General features: G+C 41.4%; 1 protein-coding gene across 2 annotated transcripts in view; it reads left to right on the top strand.

The window, feature by feature from the left end:
* EML6 (EMAP like 6) overlaps positions 1-17,746 on the top strand; it is a 276,659-nt gene that overhangs the window by 212,097 nt on the left and 46,816 nt on the right. For both annotated transcript variants that reach the window (XM_043918006.1, XM_043918005.1), the window contains exons 22-26: positions 1,946-2,087; positions 4,940-5,092; positions 5,255-5,386; positions 11,910-11,998; positions 16,476-16,652. In XM_043918006.1, coding sequence (XP_043773941.1) covers positions 1,946-2,087; positions 4,940-5,092; positions 5,255-5,386; positions 11,910-11,998; positions 16,476-16,652 — 693 coding nt within the window. The remainder of the gene's footprint in view (positions 1-1,945; positions 2,088-4,939; positions 5,093-5,254; positions 5,387-11,909; positions 11,999-16,475; positions 16,653-17,746) is intronic.

Genomic DNA, 17,746 nt, shown 5'->3' with positions numbered 1-17,746 from the left:
CCCCTGAGCCCTGGGCAGGCAGTGGAGCTGGGAGAGCCCTCTTCTCTCTTTACACGCGTGCCATTCTTTCCCTTTTATCTCAGCATCTCTCTTTCATCTTCTGGTCCGTCAGTCGTTTGCCTTTTTCTCCTGGGTGGAACTCAGTAGTTCAGTTCAATCACTGTTTGTTGTGGCCCTGCCAAGACCAGCCCTATGCTGTGCGCTACCCAGGATAGAGTAGGACTGCTGAAGGGGCTGACAGCCCTGTTCTGAGAGGTAGACCCCGAGGGAAACCTAAGGAACAGTAGAGACAGTGTGGTTAAGACCATCAGCGATCCTGCTGTGGGAAGATTGCAGAACCACTTTTACAGTGTCAGTAGCTCAGCAAGTCAACATCCCTTGGTGTAGATTGCTTTTTGTTTTTTAAGAGAGTAGAGGAGGAGAGAAGTGACAGGAGGTGAGTTTTGAAAATCCCCATTATATATACTTCGAATATAATCAGCTTTCAATTGTGCAGCTGGTTATTATCAGCTTTAGGGAGGTCAGGAGGAAAGGAAGGTCCAAGCTCATTTCCTTGTGCCATTCAGGAGACTCCCTGCTCACCTCACTCACTGTCCATCCCTATGTTATACAGGAATCAAAGTACACAGTCACATTAGATTATGGAAATACAACTTTTAAATCAAATATATGAGGCAGTGATTTGAAAGGGTCTCAGAGCCCCACAACCCTGTCCTCAGTGTACCAAAGGACTTTGTCTGTTAAAGAACTTCAGGCAGATGCCGTCTAGGGGGAGTGAGAGAGGGCTCACACCTGACCCATCCTCAGACCATAGCCTTCAGTGTGGGAGGCTTCCCAAGGGAAGAAAACTAGAAAACTGGGGGTGTAAGGTGCTCCAAATCTAATAAAAACAGTATCTACACCCTTCTCAGCTATTTGAATGTCAGCAGTATTGAGAACTTTGTATCTTCTGCCAAATTACTGTTTTGCTCAAACAGCTTCCCAGTGAAACTGGAATCGTCCAATTTCTCTTTGAAGAGCCACCTGTTCCCCCAAAGCATTCCAGCTACAAACACCTTTCAGATGCCTGTGTATGGTCTTCTTTTTGCTTTACTAAGCAAAGCCTTTTTATAATTAGCCACTAAAAGCAGAAATTCAGTAAACAATCTGGTCTGTTTTATTGTTCCTTGTCTAATCTATTCTTTACACTGCTTTAGTGAGTGATAAGTTAGAAGAATCAGATTCATTTTCTCCCTAATTATTCATTCATTAAATATATTGCATCTCAGTTATTATTCTAAGCCAGCTAAGTGTGTTTGTGGTAAGACATTGGCATGTGGAACTGGTCCAATGCCTATCAAGCCCCTTTCAGTTTTCTGTGATCACTGGATAGAAAAATTTGTGAACAAATGCTGACCCTGAGTAATACCCAGGATACTGGAAATAAAATTTTAGATCTCTCTGGTTCTGCTCTGCCAAATGCTGTACACAGAACTGAAATAGAATTAATTAGCAAGAATATTACTGTCCAATTCCTCTGATATAGATAAACGGTACCTACATCTTTTAGAATATGGTTTTATGGAAGAAAGTGGTTTGTGTCTTTGTGACCAAGCTATTACTATAAGATACATATATACTGTGTTTATTCAGTGTCAAATCACAGGATAAAACGAGGACTGTTCATTGTTCACTAGGATGCTTCTACATGAGAAGATGTTTGCCATCATATAAGCAAAACTTAGCAACGTGAATCCATCCTTTGCTTTTCAGATGAATGCTTTAGTATCATGTAGGCCCAGCTTTAGATTCGAGTTCAAGTGAAAAATTTATTCAGTACAATCATTTTGGCTCAAGGAAGCTCAAACTGTGTGTGTTCCTATTTGAACTTGTTTGGAATTCTCTTGGGAAGGGCTTGCTGAGAAGCATTGAACTGATTTTTGTTGCCCCATTTCCTTCCTCACAGGGGCACATGGAAGGAGAAGTGTGGGGCCTGGCAGCTCACCCCCTCCTGCCCATCTGCGCAACAGTGAGCGATGATAAAACCCTCCGGATTTGGGAGTTATCCTCCCAACACCGTATGCTGGCAGTGAGGAAACTCAAAAAAGGTGCATATGTCACCTTACACATCTGTGAAAGTGTTTACAACCACAAGTATTGAATTCATTCACCCATTCATTCAACTAATATTTACTGTGTGTGCCTATTATATGCTCCCAGATATGCTGGGGAACGGGGATTTCGTGTTTGTTGCTACAGATATAACTAATCACATGGAGGATGGTTCCAGAAGGCTGGCCTGATCCATCCGTGCCCAGTTCTATTCTTTATTTCCTTGCACTGCATAGCCATTTGCCACCTGGGGGCAATATGTCCTTCCTCTTCTCATCTGAACTGTGGGAGTCAGTTGAAACTCATCAGCTTGTAAAGAATGGTGTTTATTTTTATGTCTAACAGTCTTCGGAACTGATTTTATTACTGGAAAAGGAAACTTGGTTTAAAAATAATAGTTAACCATAAGAAACAGATAAATATGTATTAAACACCTATATGCATGAGAACCAAGAGGTATACCAAGAAGTAGAAATTCAGCAAACATTTATTGAGCAGCTTCTATGTATCAGACACTGGGGATCCCAGGAGGAACAGCCACATCTCTAGTGTCAGAGATGGACAAGATTTGAACAGAGTCCCAGCAACAGCTGGTCCATTCAAATTGGGTCATTTGAAGAGTCTCAAAACTGGACTCTTTGTGAAGGGGTGGGCAGGGTGTAGGGAAATGACCAGGGTTTGTGCAATACAATGCAACTAGTAGTAGCTGGTAACCACTGCCAGCCCTGGGCCTGAAGGGACAAGGGGAGGAACAGATGAGAGTGAGATGGCAGCCTGACAGGAGGGGGTAACCGTCCAGCCCAGAGGCTTAGACAGCAAGCGGTGACCCCGCAGGGAGGCAGCCAGGGGAGAACATGCCCCAACCTCCCTACCCTCTATCCTTTCTTCCCTAGTACCCTCCCTCCAGCCTCTGGTCATGCTCCCCCTGACCAAACAAGTCAGAAGCCAGGGGGCAAGGGAGCCTGTTGGTAGAGTCCATGCAGGCCAGCTCCAGGCACAGAGCAGGGTGGAAAGTGGGTGAGGACAGACAAACAGAAGATCTCTGGCACAAACAAGGTGTCACGGAGGCTCGGGGTAAGGCCTATGGCCAGAGACAACCCCATTGGGGAAAACGAGAGCCGAGGCTCAAAGGATTTGTGAAAGTTAAGACAGGAAAGGGTAATATTGGGGCCTGGCCCCTAGAGTATTTGTGCTGGGTACTTTTATGGATAGACATGGGGAGACGAGTCTAGGGGGATAGAGTGAGAAGAGGTGTCAAGACGGTGGTGATGATAATGACAGTGGCTGACACCGCTGAGCCAGTAACTGTGCTAGCACTTGGCCTGTGGTCTTCACGAGAACCCGGTGAGTAAGGCCTCTATTGCTTCCACTTAGAAATTAGGAAGCTGAGGCGCAGAGCACTTAAGTCGTTTGCCCAAAGTTGCACAGCTAGTAAGTGATGGATCTGAATTCAGATCCAGGACTGTGTCTTCAGAGGGCACACCTGTGGTCACTGCATGACGCCGTCTCCCTCCACCATGTGGATACACTTTACACTCGACTTCTGGGCCTTCATAAGTGGTGGAGGGAGCCAGGATTCAAATCCAAGTCTGACTCCAAAGCTCATGCTCTTATCTACTACAGAGGTGAATAATCAGGCTACTCATTTGTGTCGGGGAAAATAACAGACCAAGTACTCACTGTGAGTACCTTGACTATCATCCAATGGACTTTATTCACCAGGTTAAAAATTAGTTCAGAAGAACAACCAACACCTCTGAGATAGGATGGCCATTCAATTGAGTTTATAGCTGGTGTCCTGGTATAATTATTAATAGCTTTCCCTTTCACTCTCGGGTATCCTGGTTTGTGCAATAAATTTTTATGCTTGACCTGAGCCTGATGACTCTGCTAAAGGGCAGGTTGGTCTTTCTGTTCTTTCAGCACTAGCACAATGCCTGATTCATGGTAAGTAAGTAACTGCAAAGTGAATGGATGAAGACAAGAAGGAAGATAGACTTTAGATGAGCCCATTTAAAGTTACTGGTATGAATGTGGCTTTTCAGCCTGTTGGAAACAGTGGATGGGGACGGAGGAGTGGAAGCTCAATTTGGAATGTCTTAGCACAAGGCTGCATGACTGTCCCATCCTGGGGCTGTGCTTACCAATATCTTGACGGTGAAAACCAGGCCAAGGAGGGGCCATATCCCTAAATAGGATTCCTATTTAACATACTCCATACTCCGCATTCAGAAGTGCCTCCCATGACCCTGCAAAGTGTTAGAAAGCATTTGTCATGTAGTCCCCTCAGCCCAGTACTGGTTAGTTTTGCAGACACCTTTGGAGAAAATATCCGTACTTCATTCTTCTCATGACAGAAGAGACAGGAATAAAATCTTCCACCTCTAGAATTATGCATTATAATCCACGGATCAGAGATTAGACTAAAGGTAAAACAACAAGGTGCTCCAAAGCAAATTTTGTATGTAAGGCATGGTATGAAAAAATAGTTTCTGGAAATTTTGTCCCATTCTTAAGTATCACATCTTGGGAGAAGAAATACTAGTTATATGAATCCTTTATTCCTTTCCCCCCTTCACTCCACTTGTCACTTGAAAACTCAGGTCCTTATATATGAAAAAATGAATGGATAAACCTCAGAGAAATAGAACACTTATTTTTAATATTAATGATTATTGTCTTTGGGTTTGGTGGTAAGAAATGTTTTAAATTATGAAGTTTTAGTTCTCACCAGCAGTGTTAAAGACACAGTCACAAGCCCATGACTAGATGCACATTTCCCCCCTCTTCATTTGTTTGGTAGGAAAGTCACAGATCATAACAGTATTGTTTGTGGCTTCTTTTGTAGGTGGAAGATGCTGTGCCTTCTCCCCAGATGGGAAAGCCTTAGCAGTCGGCTTGAATGATGGAAGTTTCCTGGTTGTAAATGCTGACACTGTAGAAGACATGGTCTCCTTCCATCACAGAAAAGAAATGATCTCTGATATTAAATTTTCAAAAGGTGACAGCAAAAACTTGTAAAAATGTGTTGGGACAAAAAGTTGCAAGAGTGGATTCTTTTCAACTATTTCCTTAACCTCTAACCCATTTTAAAATGCTAAGTTCCTGGAAGTAAATTCCCACATGAAATGTTTTACTGTTAACCGCTCATTTTTCTTCATAGATACAGGAAAATACCTTGCCGTGGCATCCCATGATAACTTTGTGGATATTTACAACGTCCTGACAAGCAAAAGGGTTGGCATCTGTAAAGGTGCTTCTAGTTATATTACACACATTGACTGGGACTCTAGAGGTAAAGTATGCTGTGGCTTTTAAAATATAATTTCAGTTTTTAGAAGTCATGTCCATTCACATATTGTTTCCAAGAGCAAATGGCAGTTTAAAGAGAAACTTACAACATAAACGACTGTAATTTTACAACCCAGAAGTAGCTGCTGTTAACACATTATTAACTGGGGGATTTTTGCAGAAGTTTCTGTGCCCAGCAGTTTGTCCTGTAGGTGTATATTGAAACATCTCTGATCAGTGATGTTTGGGTAACAAAAGATGTATTACTATATCTCTGGTCAATAAGTTGTTAAAATTTTGAGTATTTTTCCATCTTTTTATTATTATTACTACTATCACTACCACCACTATAATTATTAACTCAGTCATTGAGTTTTAAGACTGTTGAAGAAGAAAAAAAAAAAGACTGTTGAAGGTACATGATGCCTTCTGTTACCATAGCAAGCCACCTTTACCTCTGGGTCTGGCATACTATGTCCTTGCCTTGTATCTCCTTCTTAATGCTTTCCCTCTTCCTACCAATTTTCTGTCTACCAGAGAACTGCCCAAGAAGTTTCAAGTCATTTTCATCCTCCACTGGAGGTAGGAAGCTATATTCAGCTCACCTAGAGTTTCTCTGATTTCTCTCAAAACTCCCAACCTATCCCCTCCGTCCTCCAGGTCATGCCCACAGATGCAGTGGAGATTTATCTGTTTATTTATGTAGCAGATCTAGCTCTTGCCATGTGCAAAGTCTGAAGCCAGAGAATGTGGAAGGTCCAGAAGGGAGTGAGACATGGTTCCTACTGTCTGCAGTGTTTATCACTGAGTGTGGGAACTGGCTTGTACCTGAGCCACACCAGAGCACAGACCAGAGGGTCACAGGGAGGTGGTGAGCAGGGGCTCAGAGTGGCCAAGCAGCAGTAAGCACCTGGGGTTCTCTAGAGTGGATCACTTTGAAAACCCACCCCAGGGACTTGACTGATATTAAAGTCCAGGGCAGGCATTTTATAATGGGCAGGTTCCCAGCTTCCAGCAAAGTTTAGTCCATGTGGTGGAAAGCAGCATCTCTGAGGAAAGAGCTCCCAGGGGAATCCATGAAGCCTTCATAGAAGGAGTGACCTTTGAGATGGATCTTGAAAGATGAGTAGAAGCTCAACAGATGGCGATGTCTGAGACCAGCGTTCCAGGCTGGGAAGGAACAGGTTGTGCTACCATGCGGAGGCGGGAAGAACAGGGGGATTAAGAAATAGTAATGCTGAGTGGCTGAGGGCATGAAAGGCAGGGGATGCCGTGAGGCCAAGACAGCAAGGAAAGAAACTATTAGGTCATGCTAGGAAGTTTAACCCTGAACTTTATCCCATAAGCATTAGGTAACTCTGACAGATTAGAGTGGGGCTTTCCCTACCATCTTGGGAAGGGTGAGAGAGCCTGGAGATGGAAAGCAAGTGAAATAAACCAAGACAAAGAGATGATGAGTGTCTCGACCAAAAACAGCTTATTTTAGAGATGCCAGTGTACTTCATGCATTTGTTGAAGTAGTGGCTGTAGACTGACCCTTCTGCCGAGCAGGAATTTCCTTGTAGCTATACATGCTGCGCTTTTGGACTTAAGGTACGTATGGTACTGGAATTTGGACTTAATCAGCATTACAACCCACAGGCGTTTTACACAGAGCAATAGTGGGAGGAAGGCATGCGTGCCATTCACTGTGAGAGGTGCGAGTCCCAACAAGGGCAAAGGGGATCAGATAAGTCCCGCTCACTTTCACGTCAGGGCCAGGCAGACACAGTGCTGGGGGCTTGGGCTTGTGTGTGGAAATAGGCAGGACACGGGCCCGGCAGGCATCTAGGAACCAGTGAGGCCCAGGAGGTGAGGGGTGAGTGTAAGCAGCCACTTCTCAACCCCTTCTTTGACAGTCTCTGCTTTATTGTTCGCTTTTTAAAAAAATGAAAACAAGGATTTCATCCTGTTTGATCTCTGGCTAACATCTCTGGCTATGCCCTGTTGTGAGAAAGATTTAGAACGCTGAGGGCCATCTTTATGCATATGAAGAACAGAGTGCGATGAGTTTTATTTAGAACCCAACACACACACACACCCCACATGTCTCAATATGTGAATCCCACCACTACAGTGACCATTAGGGAGTTAAAACCAATTATTATTTACATTTCATGGACTGAAGAACTGAGAGAAAATGGGACATAGGAAGAATATGTTTTGGTTGAGGAGATTACTTTAAAATTATTTTTACTTGTGATAAAATACATGTAACATAAAATTTGCTGTCTTAACCATTTTGAGTGTACAGTTCAGTGGTGTTAAGTTGGTAATGGACAAGGAAGCCTGGAGTGCTGGAGTGCATGGGGTCGCAAAGAGTGGGACACGACTGAGCAACTGAACTGACTGAATATTCCATTATGTGTACATACCACATTATGTTTATCCATTCATCGATCAGTGGATATTTGAGTTGCTTACAGTTTTTGGTTATTGTGAATGATATGGCTATGATCAGAGTATACAGTTCTTTTGAATATATGCCCAGAAGCAGAATTTCTGGATAAAATTCCATTTTGAACTTTTTGGGAAACCTCCATACTATCTTCCACAGCAGCTATACCATTTTACATTCCCATCAACAGTGCACAAGAGTTTCAACTGCTCCTCATCCTCACCAACGGTTGTTATTTTCTGGGTTTTGTTTGTTTTTGACAGTAGCTATCCTAAATGGCTATTATATGGGACATTGCTGCTGTATTTACACTTGGGGAGGGTTTTTATTTTTTTGTTCTTCAAATGAGTTCTAGGCCCTGTGTCAGATGTAGGGATATAAACAGGAATAAACCCTAGATGGAAAGAACACGACCTTGCCTGGGAACCATGAACTGCCACCACAGAGAGGCTAGGGCGGAGGTCTGCGTGAAGGCCCTCGATGTAGAGCCATCACTTTGCAGGGAGAGAGGCAAACCTCACTATTTCCATAATTTTGCCCAAAGCTAGAGTCTACGATCCAACCAACACTTAGGATGATCGAAAAGGCAGGTAAAAGAAAGGAGGCCAAGGCCTTTAAAAAGCCACTTTGCCTCTCATCCTAAGTGGCCCCTTCAGTCAGTTAAGAGGATCAGACCAAATGGTTTCTGTGGCCTGAGAGGAGAATAGAATATTTTTGATTTTTAGGGAGGAGTTATACCATCTGGAGAACAAGAGCAAGTGTGCCCATGAAGCTTCCCTGGTTTAACTCCAGTTTTGTTGCCATGAGACGTGTCATATCAATATTCTTCTGCTCCTGATACCCCAGTGCCTTCAACCTGTGCCAGGCTGCCTCAGGCTCAGCCTGGCTCTTCACACAGGGCCTGGAGGGCCTGCAGAGGGTAGAGAGCAGAACTGCGGAGCAGCGGTCTGTTTTGTTCCTTTGATCTTGGCAAAAATAGTGAACGCATTTGCTGGAGCCAGCTGGCTCGTCAGGGGCGGAACAGCGCAGCCGGCAGCCTCCGCAGCCTTCCGTGTCCACGGCAACCACGGGTCCCAGGAAAACCAAAAAGCACATAGGCGTTTTGTAGGAACATCAGCTACCTCTGCACAGAATGCTTAAGAAAGAAAAAATATATATGGAGAGAGGGAAAACATGGAAGAGTATTTTCTAGTGGATGTTAGTTCTTTTCCGGAAACACCAGTACTGTAAGATCGTTTACCAAGGAACAGTTTAAGCTGTAATAGGACATCTGATTCCCATTTTCATTGCAAATGGCCTAATATGTTTGGTATATTTAGCACCAATTTTGGAATTGTTCTAAGTTGCAGATTATATAGATACTGGGGTGACGTGTATGAATCAATCTGTGGGTTATAAAGCTCTAGGCCCCAGCAGTATGTGATGTACTCTGTACCTGCATCATGATGAGGACAGCTGTCTTTTTCGATTCTCTTATTCTGTGTGTGTAGAAATTTCTAGTGAATTAAAAAAAAAGAGTGAGGATTCTAAAAGAATAAGGGTTACTGTTATTCAGGGGCAAATTATACCTGGATTATACAGAATTTTTGCCCTTTGCTTCTGCTCCCATCCTCAGAATATTTCCATGGTTATATATTACAGAGTAGCAGGCAGTGGAAAAAAAGAGTGGTGACCTAAATAGTTCCTCTATGCTTAAAAAAAAAAAAAAAAGAAAAAGACAGTTTAATAATGGCAGTAACGAAAATTTGAGAAGAAAAACACACCCATAGTGCTACCTTCCTAACACAATAATTGATTTTTTTTTAATTTCTTCATATCCTTGGTTTCAGAAACCCACTCAAGCCAGCTTAAATTAACAAATAAGAATGAGGAATGACTTTATTGGAAAGATAGGGATATCTCATAGAATCTAAGAATAGGAGTTATTGGGAAGATAGGGGTATCTCATAAAATCTAAGAACAGGAAGTTTCTCCTGAGAAACTGGCTTTAGGAATGAATCAGAAAATGCCTGGAACCCAGCCAGGGAGCGCCCCTCTCCCCTTCTCTCCTGCTCTGAAGCAGCCCATCTCCACTCCTCTCCTGGGTCTGGTGCCTGCGTGTGGCCCCTCTTTGCACAGGCAGGCTTTCCCTCATTTGTTCACACAGGGCCCACTCTCTGTTGCTCCCAAATGCCACCCCTAGTCCCAAAGGCCACATCCATCTCCTCCCAGCAAGGCATCCACTGATTCAGCCTAAGATTCCAGTTTCCCAGGAGAGAGAATTTGATTGCCCAGTGTGGTCACTCCTGGGTCAATGTCCAACTCCAGAGTGCAGATGTGACCGAAGGGGCCCAGTCCAGGGTGGAAGGCAGTTCTCAGGGAAGGGGTGTGGGCTTGGGAGGTACCCACAGGTGTATGGTGCTTGCCAAAGTGGCTTTTAAAAACATTCCTGCAGTCAGAAAGTACTTCACTGAGCTGTTTTAATAGTTTTTGGTCTGTTTTAGAAAGTATGATCTTTGAAACAATAGTGTAAAGTGAATTGTCATGAAATTATGTGTATTCTAAGAATGTTTCCATTGAGCCTTTTAATCCTGTTCCCACATCCTTTGTTATCTGCAGTCACTCTTAAGAATTCTAAAAGTCACTTTGCAGATATATCTAGTTCATTGGGAAAATATTGATTACTCATTTTCTTATAATGCTAAATAGCCAAAGCTGATTTAACTCTCTTTTTCTTTTCTCACTTTGTGTATGTTCAGCTAGTAAGTCAGGAAAATGGGCCCATTTCAGAGAAAACGCTTTCAAATTTACTTGCTCCTTACAGCAAAGGCAAATCCCCCACATCACCATGTTATAACTCAGAAAATTGGAAATGATTCAGGTTTCAGTTACGAAATGAGAGAACCTTGTTTTTAATTAGTCACTTAGAAACAGACCTGTAACTCCTGAAGTTTAGCCAAGCTAGATTTCAGATCTAAGTGCTACCCACTTAAACATTAAAGAACATGGTATAAATCACAGAGTTCTTAGTTTGGCATTCATTTTTCCAGGAAGGACATTTCAAGACTACTAGATATAAAAGAGTTATGGAAGAAAGAGGGGGCGAGGACATGCTAGTATGTATGTGTGTGTGTGTATATATACATATATATATGTATACATACACTAAATTATTTGCAGATAAAATGTTAGGATATCTGACATTTGCTTCGAAGTAATCCGGGGTGAGAGAATGAGTGGAGATTCCTGAAACAGGGCCAGCCATGTGGTAATAACCATTGAGGCTGGACATTGGCTCTCGAGGGGTTTTGTTATACCATTACTTCCGTATGTGTTTGAGATTTTCCATCGTTTAAAAAAATGCTGAAAAAAATACTCAAAAGTATATCTTTGGCGTCATTTAAATTTTCAAGCCATAAAGGATCATTGATGTGGTAGGAAGAGAATTAAGAAATCTAATCTTTTTCAACATTAATTGAAATGAATCCAAGATTAAAGTCCAAGATATTACATCAGACCGAAAGACTATTTTTGCTCAACATTTTGTTTTGGGTTAAGTCTTGGATTTCTTCACAAATTTCAATAAAAAGGGAAGGGGAGAATGGAATGAGCATTTACAGTTTGTTTCATATGTCCTTGTCTTCCTGTTTCTAAATGTTAAGTGGCAAATCTGGAATTTATATCTTAGTAAACATGAACTCTCACAGGGTCTTTGCTTCTGGTGTTATAATTCTTGCCAATGCAGTTTGCTTTTACTAGATTTCTGTGCTAGGAAGCAACAGGGGAAAAGAGCATAAGTTAGATTTTGTCTGGCTTTGGAAAAATAGCCAGTACAGCAGAGTAAAGTAGCAACTCGATTCTTCTCTTTTTGAAGGATGTTCAAGGTGAGGTTTTATGAGGTTCATATGTTTAAAAATCATAGCTTTGGAGTTTCTACCCTGCCATGTAATTGTCTTTACATACATCCTGGATCATTCAGCATATATTTACTCAAATTATGAGACTTTGATTAAAATGAATGAAAATATCAAATGGTTGCAATCATGTTCATTTTATCACTAAAAGATAAATGCAGAGGTTAATTGTCTCCTGCTTTATTCTATCATAACAGGAAAATTACTGCAAGTTAATTCAGGTGCCAAAGAACAACTCTTCTTTGAAGCTCCAAGAGGCAAACGGCATATAATAAGACCTTCCGAGGTAACAATCTCACACAAAGCTCTTAAAAAATAGTTCATGATTTACTATGTGCATTTAAGTAAAACTTATCATTACTATTCACTAAAATGAGTTATAGTTGCGTGTCTTTCAGGCTTGACCATTTCTTAAATCTGACTGCTTACCCTGGTTTCCTACTTTCTGAGGAGGTATGGATTCACTGTGCCGCTGACATAGCCATCTCTAATTGGTGTTCTCCTTAATTTTTCTCAGCCAGAAGACAATGACTGAGCTAACAGTTTGAATGCTACATGTTACTTTTCCTGTTCCACATGTTCTGTCATTTTGTGCAAAGCTTTTTAGGAACTTAAAATTCTGAAACATGCTTTCTCAGTGGTTACTGTTTGCAATAGTAAACAATATCTTTTGCAACAATAAGAGAAATTATTTTTCAAAACAAAACTATCCACAACCTGACCATCCTAATGTAGCGAGCTGTTGCCTTTTCCCGTATTTTCCTCATGCTTCTATCCACATACATCATTTTTTCATTGCTGAAATCAAATCCTAGACAAAATTTTTGAATCCATGAACTAACACCCTCCTGAAATCTCTTCCTAAAGGCTTGGCTGCTTTGGTCTTTCAGTCTGCACGTGCTTCCGCGTAGTAAACCCTGCTGGCCGAAAAGGTCATTGCCTGATGGAACACTAAGGACGTCCTTTTAGTCCCAGGAGACATTCTAACTCATTTATTCACTATGTAACCTTTGATGAAAGAAAAGGAAATATTGCTTCTTTAGAGGAAAAAGAGTCAAGGGTATGCCACCGAGGGACAGGCATCTTCCTCTCTCTAGCTTCAGTTAGCTAGCAATATAAGCTATGCCAGTATTCTAGTGTACTTCTGGACTTCTGTTCATTCATAATATTTTAATTGTTTCTAAAGGAAATATATGTGCAGTACATGACACACCCAAGTGGTTACAGACGATGGCATTGTATTAATGGAAATTGTTAATGGATCGATTAATCGCACTCCCAAACTCCAGTTTATTTACCTTTGATCAGTCTTTAACTTTTCTATATGGGGAAACTTTAAAAGCCTTGAGTCAGGGATATTTTGAAGTATGCCCTTCCTTCACTGAATATCTGTGCACTGTTCCAGGCACTTCGTACACCTGTATCCCAATCCTCGGAGAGTGGTTTACCTACTATGAGTCAGGCTGGTGTGTGATAGTTGTCAACCTCATTTTACAGACAGGGACGTTAAGGCTCTAAGAAAGTAAAAGGACCACGGGGCTTTGGTCCCAGACCAGAGGAGTCTGTGTGTCACTCCACAGCCTAGACCATGCAGCGTCATTTTACATCACTTTACCTGTATTTTCCCTTCCAGGTCTAGTCCCCCAAATAAGTTTACTAAAATAAGATTCAGTAGAACCACATGGTGGAGGACGGATGAGGTCAACTTGGGACAGATGAACAATTTTAGATTAAAAAATACCTCCAGAGGTAGCTCATCCTTTTACTTAGCAATATTGTCAGGCCCCTCAATTAAGTATGCAGGATTTTGAAATTTTTCTTTGCAAAAAGATTTTTTTTTAAAGAAATAGTCTTGGTGAAACTAACACAAAGCTTACCCAGCAAATTTTTAACTCTGACAGCTATTAAAATGTCCATTTATATACATCTAATGCAGCATGGTGCAGTTAAGGCAGCTCTATCCTAGGAGCCCAACTCCTTAGAGCTTGACTTCCCCTCTGCTTGCTAAGCAGGCTGGAGTTTAAATGACTCACTTCTTGTTGGGCTCCAGTTACCTCCTCTGCAAAGCAGTGATGATAATCACATACCTGCCTGGGGCAAGGTGCTATGGGAGACACCCTTGGAGGGCTCTCCTTCTGTCTAAATTCCGGGGTGTTTAACAAGTCTATTTACCCGTTTTGGGTTTTGTTGATTACAGGGATCATTCTTTTTTAAATTTATTTTATTGAAGTATAATTGATTCACAGTGTTATATTAGATCTGCTATACAGCAAAGTGACTCATATTATGTAGCTCAATGTTACACATATATATACACATTCTTTAATGCTCCATTTTAAATGCAGTTTCTAAAAAAAAATAAATCACTTTCTGTAGCTTCTGACAAGTTAGACATATGCCTCCCCCAGATAGCATGGTGTTCAGATCTGGCCAAGGGTGTTCTGTTGGGGTGACTATAGGGTGAGCAAGACCAGCTCACCCCCATTCCTCCCTGTAGAATGAGTCCAGGAAAGGTGCCACCCAAGGAGGGTGTCAGAAATGAAATCTCGTATCTATAAGGGAGTCAGTGACCAGAAGCCCATTTCTGGAACCAGAGTGGGGGGTTCCCTGCTTCTCTTCCTGTGAAGGTCAGTTGAGGATGTCATAAGGAGTTGGGGAGACTCCACTTGCAGCTCGGAAGACTGAGGTAGTTATGGGGGAACCACCTCACGTCACCGAGGTCTGCGGCCTTGCTTGAGCACCCAAACTCACTGGGTGAACCGCCATTTTTTGGTTCCAATTCTGCATGTGTCCAGAAGAAACACAGAATATTAAATGAGAAATTTGAGTGACTAAAATATGTATCGCACCTCCTCACAGTGTGACTCAAATCCTAGCTGCATCTTGTCATTTCCCTCCCAGGCAGTGGTGCCAAGAAGGAAACAACAGAAATGGAAGGTGAGGTACATTAACAACGTGCCAAGCAGCTTCCAGATCCACAGAGAGCAATCTGGCCTTTCATTTTAGCTACAGTTCTCTAATGAGTTTTTATAGCTTTTTAAACAGTGCTGTAAAGTGCTTGTGCATAGAAACTGTACTGTTAAGGTACACTAGTAGGTCTTCAATGAAAGTAAATAAAATCATATTCCCCTGGGAAAGTCTAATCCACAGTGGTGGCGGTACTGTTATTGTTTTCCTTTTAAAAAAAGGAAAGAAAAACCTTGATTTTTTTCAGAATTAAACATATTTGAATTGTGAATCTTCCTGTCTGTGAACTTCAGATAAAACAGTTTTAAAGGATAAAACGTATATTCATGCAACAGAGTATGAACATCTCTTCCAGTTTTTAAGATGGTCTCTCTAGAGCATAAAGAATATTAAGCTAGCTGCAGAATCTTATTGTTCTTTCCTCCAAGGAAGCAGTCCTTTTAAAAGTTCCGTCCTGTGCCTTTTTAAAATACTTTGCTAAACCATCAGCCCCATTGATCAGTCTAGCTCAGTGGTTCTCAATTTGCCCTCTCTCCCAGGGATATTTGACAATGTTTGGGGACAACCTGGGGAGGTGGTGCTACTGGTATCAAGTGGGTCGAGGACAGGGATGCTGCTAAACAGGCAGGACAGCCCCTGAACACACATAATTATCTAGCCTGGAATGTCGATAGAGCTGATGGTGAGAAACCCTGATTTAGCTTATGGCATTTTGATGTTTGTTCAGTTGCTAAGTCATGTCTGATTCTTTGTGATCCCATGGACTCCAGCACGCCAGGCTTCCCTGTCCTTCACTATCTCCCAGAGTTTGCTCAAACTCATGTCCTTTGAGTCAGTGATGCCACCCAATCATTTCATCCTCTGTCACCCTCTTCTCCTTTTGCCATCAGTCTTTCCCAGCATCAGGGTCTTTTCTAATGAGTCAGTTCTTTGCATCAGGTGGTCAATGTATTGGAGCTTCAGCATCAGTCCTTCAAATGAATATTCAGGACTGATTTCCTTTAGGATTGACTGGTTTGATATCCTTACTGTCCAAGGGACTCTCAAGAGTCTTCTCTAACACCACAGTTCAAAAGCATCAATTCTTCAGCACTCAGCCTTTGTTATGGTCCAACTCTCACCTCCATACGTGACTACTGGAAAAACTGTATCTTTGACTATATGAACCTTGTCAGCAAAGTGATGTCTTTGCTTTTTAATGCTCTATGTAGGTTTGTCATAGCTTTCCTTTCAAGGTGCAAGGGTATTTTAATTTCATGGCTCTTTTAATTTCACAATTTCGTGTCTTTTAATTTCATGACTCTTTGCGACCCCATGGGCTGTAGCCTGCTAGGCTCCTTTGTCCATGGATTTCTCTAGGTAAGAATACTGTAGTGGGTAGCCATTCCTTTCTGCAGGAGATCTTCCCAGCCCAGGGATCAACCCTGGGTCTCCCACATTGCAGGCAGATTCTTTACTGTCTGAGCCACCAGGGAAGCCCCAGCTTATGGCATATACAATGATTAATATCTAGGTGAGAATTAAAAACCTTTGTTATTGTCAGGTGTCCACAATTCAAACGTGTTCATTTTATCTAGGGGAGCATATATGGAGGTTTGACTGCAGTGTTGGTTTATCGAGACAATATATATGCCACTTTAAAAATGCAGCTGAGAATTTTAGGCACTGCAGCGTACAAAATACCCGGTGTTAGCAAAGTCATCATTTAGAACTATTCAACCTCGGTTTGTTTCTTTTAAATAAAACAAAAAGATCTCTGGGTTGTACAAAATATATTAATTTTCCTTCTTTTCAAGATTGAGAAGATAGAATGGGACACGTGGACCTGTGTGCTGGGGCCCACCTGTGAGGGTATCTGGCCAGTGCATAGCGACGTGACTGATGTAAATGCTGCCAGCCTCACCAAAGACTGTTCCCTCTTAGCCACAGGAGATGACTTTGGTTTCATTAAACTTTTCTCATATCCTGTCAAGGTAATATTGCATGTTTACTATACTTATTTGCTTAGTTTCAAATAATAACCCCAAATCTATCTATTGTATTTAAGTGGATTTTTAAATATCAAAGGAATAAGTAATCAATATTGTTATCTACAGTTATTTACATTTGCAGTTGTACAGTTATCTACATCATGGTTATTTATGCCCATAGAAACCTTGGTGATCTTGTGTTTACTAGTTTGAGTCAGAGTCTCATGGTGTAGAATTCTTCCCTGAAAGTCTGTCAGTGGACATCAAATCCAACATCTCACTAACTGCAAAGTAAGAATTTTCTTTACAATTTGGCCTGGCACTTTTACTAGCCTACTTTTAGAAATGAAGAATTTACTACTGCCCAAGGTAGCGCAGTTCATTTTTAAATCACTCTATTGTTAAAATGCTTTGTGCTAGATAGAGCTGATTTTTGTTTTCCTTTAGCCAAAGTTCTACCTTCTGAATTGTTGTTGAATAAGTCCAGTCTTCTGATAGCCTTCATGTGTGGGAAGATCATATTTGACCCCCTGAAGTTGCATTTTCTCCAGTCTAAACATCCAGTTCCTTCAGTAACAAACTGTCTAGCTGGCTCCTCCTCTGTTTTATCAATTCCATTAAATTTTTTGTTGTTTCATCTTTTAGTTTTATTGAGATGTAACTGACATGCAGCACTGTATAAGTTTAAGGTGTACTTGATGATTTGACTTAGATACCTTATGAAATGATTATCACCATAAGTTTAACGAGCATCTGTCATCTAAACAGCGACAAAGCAACAGAAAAAGAAATGTTTTTCCTTGTGATGAGAACTCTTGGGATTTATTCTATTAACAACTTTCATTATAATATACAGCAGAATTAGCATAATGTTGCATCCCTGATATTTATTTATCTTCTAACTGGAAGTTTGTACCTTTTGACTGCCTTTATCTAGTCCCCCCACACCCCTCACTTCTGATAATTATAAATTGGTCTCTTTTTCCAAGAGTTTATTTATTTGTTTGTTTTGAAGTATAGTCGACTTAAAACGCTGTGTTAGTTCAGATATTATGTTATTATTGACTATATTCCCCAACTCTGCTCATTTCATCCTC

The sequence above is a fragment of the Cervus elaphus genome, chromosome 11 (assembly GCF_910594005.1).
Source record: "Cervus elaphus chromosome 11, mCerEla1.1, whole genome shotgun sequence".
Classification (NCBI taxonomy): Eukaryota; Metazoa; Chordata; class Mammalia; order Artiodactyla; family Cervidae; genus Cervus; species Cervus elaphus.
The sequence above is the reverse complement of the archived record's forward strand: the minus strand, read 5'-3'. Positions and strand labels throughout refer to the sequence as shown.